Source organism: Etheostoma spectabile, chromosome 5, assembly GCF_008692095.1.
Source record: "Etheostoma spectabile isolate EspeVRDwgs_2016 chromosome 5, UIUC_Espe_1.0, whole genome shotgun sequence".
NCBI lineage: Eukaryota > Metazoa > Chordata > Actinopteri > Perciformes > Percidae > Etheostoma > Etheostoma spectabile.
The window spans coordinates 11,025,761-11,029,519 of record NC_045737.1 but is presented as its reverse complement, the minus strand read 5'-3'; the positions used below and the strand labels follow the sequence as shown (position 1 = coordinate 11,029,519).

The 3,759-nt window shown below is 39.8% G+C and overlaps 1 protein-coding gene across 3 annotated transcripts in view; it reads left to right on the top strand.

The window, feature by feature from the left end:
- prkg1l (protein kinase cGMP-dependent 1, like) overlaps positions 1–3,759 on the top strand; it is a 21,681-nt gene that overhangs the window by 12,034 nt on the left and 5,888 nt on the right. For 2 of the 3 annotated variants that reach the window (XR_004332187.1, XM_032517012.1), the window contains exons 7-13: positions 243–306; positions 610–687; positions 886–980; positions 1,128–1,196; positions 1,829–1,906; positions 2,250–2,346; positions 2,440–2,579. Coding sequence is in view for 2 of the 3 variants with exons in the window: in XM_032517012.1 (XP_032372903.1) it covers positions 243–306; positions 610–687; positions 886–980; positions 1,128–1,196; positions 1,829–1,906; positions 2,250–2,346; positions 2,440–2,579 (621 nt within the window). In the remaining variant the exon portion in view is untranslated. The remainder of the gene's footprint in view (positions 1–242; positions 307–609; positions 688–885; positions 981–1,127; positions 1,197–1,828; positions 1,907–2,249; positions 2,347–2,439; positions 2,580–3,759) is intronic. The other variant, XM_032517013.1, reaches the window with a different exon arrangement.

Sequence of the window (3,759 nt, the reverse complement as noted above, 5' to 3'; positions counted from 1 at the left end):
ACACACACACACACACACACACAGGACTGGAACTTACTCATTTATAGTTAAATGTAGATCATTTTTAGTGTTTTCTATTTCCACTTTTACTACTTTTAGCTCTGTGCCTTTATTTGTATTGTGATTTGATCTATATTGTCTATTGTTATTTATCTTATCTACAGTATGTTGTATGTAAGGTACTTCAAAAATAAAGTTATCGTTATAAATAATAATATTATGACATGTTTCTGTGTCTGCAGCGTTCCCTTCCTCCAGTCTTTGCCAGAGGATATCATCCTGAAAATGTCTGATCTCATGGAGGAGGTACAGATTAAGTACTTCAAATCTGAAGCACGGCATCGTGTAACCATCACTTATTCTTCAAACGGAATCCAGCAGATAGATTATGTATTCACGCAGACGAGTGTAAACACGCTGGTTTTACAGGCAGCCACTCTGTACTTTCTATTTGCTTTGCTTTGCATGCAGGTGCTGGGGCAGAGTCAGAATTAATCCTTCATCGTTACCAACCCTCATCTTTATATCTGTACGAGAGTGTGGGCTTTTTTTCATGCTCTTTTTTTTTTTAAAAGATTCTCTCTTCATCTGTCATGGATGTTTCTACAGACACACTACACTGAAGGTGACTACATCATTCGACAAGGGGCCACAGGAGACACCTTTTATATCATTAGTAAAGGCCAGGTAAAGATTGATGCTCTCTACATGCTGTACAGATGAAATGAGGCTTTCAGGGGGAACAAAAGATTTAAACTGTAGAGGACAAAATGTCAGCGGTAGAGTCCGAAATTGCTTTATGATGGGAATGGTTGACGTTGAAGCTTTTTCTACATTACCTTGTTTTTTCAATGAAAAAAAAAAAATCGCTTTTGTGCCCGTCAGGTCAAAGTGACAGAAAAGAAGCCGGGTCATGAAGAGCAGATTGTCCTTTCTAAGCTCTCTGAGAGACAGTGGTTTGGAGAGAAAGCTCTGTGGGGGTAAGCAGCAAATGATTAACTTTCAGATGAAGTTGTGCAAGAGTACAGAAGCCGATTGTGGTAAGAACTGGCATCCGTGCCATTATAATTATTAATGTTTTTTTTTAATTTATAAGATTATGATTTTCCTCTTTACTCTGTCTTTAGAGAGGATGTCCGGACTTTGAATGTCATTGCTGCTGCAAGGGAAGTTACATGCTTGGTCATAGACAGGGAGTAAGTGGATATTTTATCACTGCACAAAAAAATAGTTACTGATTCAGTTGCAACGTTGTCTCGCACCTCCAGACCTATCACCATAGCGCTGTTGAGTAAGGTATGGCTGCACCACAGATGCCTTCTGGGATAGGAGAAAAGACGCTCTGGGACGCTCCGGAGGTAGCGTCGGTGGCTCTGCAGAATAGTCTCATAATATTAAATGACGTTAACTGTTCTCAATACAGTAACTTGAGCTATGTAAATTAGCTGATACATAGTTAAACATCATAAGCTCTTACCTGTGTATCTCCGTGTGTGCTTCCTCCATAGCAATCCCACCAATTGGCCCCAAAACGTACCAGTTAGAGAAGGGATGCCCTAAATATCTTCTTTGTAAATCTTGACCATCATTCTCTGAAAGAACCAAGCAGGTCGGCCTTGTTGCAAGATCCAAATTTTCTTTAAAACCTTTCAATTTTTAGCGTGTAGCTCACTAGCTCAAAGTTTGAGAATGGCGCCACACAGAGAGCGCAAGCAATTATCATCAGGCAATTATCCTGACTCCTTGCTACACTATACTCTTAAGTTGGTCATAATGTCATGTACTTATCCAGAGATTGTTGAGACTAATCACTAATTCTGTGTTTCAGGACCTTTAAAGACATCATTGAGGGGTTGGTATTTGACCGTAGTCATGACGTGCTACAAAGCCATGAATCCAAAATCGAGTGAGGAGCATTACATCACTCTTTTCTACAACAATAACATGTTATTTCTAGGGCTGTCCTCAAACTAAGAAATTCTTAGTCGATTAACACTTATGTGATTTTTGTCAACAAATCGATTAGTTTATTTAATCTACAGATCTGTAAAACTCCACAAAGAATTGTGCAAAAAGTACCACTTCAACTTTACCAGAGAAGTGCTTATAAGTTATTCAGCTAGAATAAGCATTAAAAACATGACTATTAGGCAAAAGAAGTCTAAGTCTCTCGACTTAAAGGGGGCAGCCTTAATAACTTTCACTGTTAGAAAACTCAATAAGCTCACCCGTGTTTTGATGTTGAACAGGTCAGACAAGGGTCCCGATCTCTTCTCGTCCTCCACCTTAAGCGATTTCCAGATTATCTGCACTCTAGCAGTTGGGGAGTTTGGTCACGTAGACCTGGTGAGGGTTGATCTTACAGCAGCTCACACACAATCAGCCTCCTCCAGATTCCATGTTTCTATAATGTAATCAATCGATTTCCGCCTCTTTCAGGTGCAACTAAAGAGCAACAGCAAGTGTCTTTACGCCATGAGGGTCCTTAAGAAGAAGCTGATCCTCGACAACGGTCAACGAGAGCACATCCTGAGAGAGGGGCGGATCCTAATGGAGGCTCATTGTCCATTCATAGCCAGGTGTCTGCTTTTAAAAAGTTATCTAATCATGGATTGTTTTGTTGTTAATGCTACTACAACAATTTAAATGATTTTCAACCTGGACCCTATTTTCCCATACATTAGTGTTTAGATGACTAATGTGAACAAAAATCTTTGAAGTTTGTCCGGTATTGAGCGAAAACGCTGGAACAGGCAGCCACAAACCGGGCTGCAAATGTAACCCTATTGGGCAAATGTTCACCTTAAATTTCTGGTTTTACTGCTGACAGACTCAGATTATTATTCTAAGTGTGTGACAGGATTAGGGAAAGGATCCCTACAGAGATAGAACTTTTTGTTAAAGAATAAGATCCTTTTTGCTGAACCAGAAACCGCTCCAAACTGGCCGTCGCCAAACTCACCAGACTCTATTTAAATAATCAGGACTTTTAGTGTGTATAGAGTTGCATATCTCCACATGTAAATGGGTGAATTATGGCTTTATTTCAACTAAACCAGAGTGGTGATTGTTGGAACAGTGGAAAGACGAACCAAGACGTGTTTTAATAGTTTTATTTTGTTTCTGTCGACTTTGAAAAAAAGTTTTTTTTACAATGATAAACTTGCTGTTTATTTAAATGGAGTCTGGTGAGTTTGGTGATAGCAATTTTGAGAATGTATTATGTTAAATAAAAATGATCTTACTCTTTAACAAAAAGGTCTATCTCTGTAGGGATCCTTTTCATTATGTTGTCAGACATGTAGAATAATAATCTGAACCTGTCAGTGGCACGTTTACAGAAATTAAAGTTGTGAAGTGGCCCATTAACGCTCACACTTGCATTGTAGCTTGTGTCTTGCTCAGTACTTGACCAGTTTCAAAGATTGTTGTTCCCATGAAACACATAGACACAAATGGCGGTTTTCCACTGCGTGGTATCTACTCGACTCGCCTCGACTCTACTCGCCTTTTTTGGTTTTCCATTACAAAAAAAAGTCCCTGGGACCTGCTACCAGATACTTCTTTTAGTACTACCTCAGTCGAGGTTCCAAGCGAGCCGAGGCGATACCAAAAGGTGACGTAGAAACCTGCAGACTGCTGGTTGGTCGGATCACCGCGTTGTTAGCGAACAAGAGTCCGGAGTGTGTGTCCAGAACAAACGGGACATTTAAAAAAAAATCTAGCCGGACACCGACAGATTATCTACTCTCTGCACTA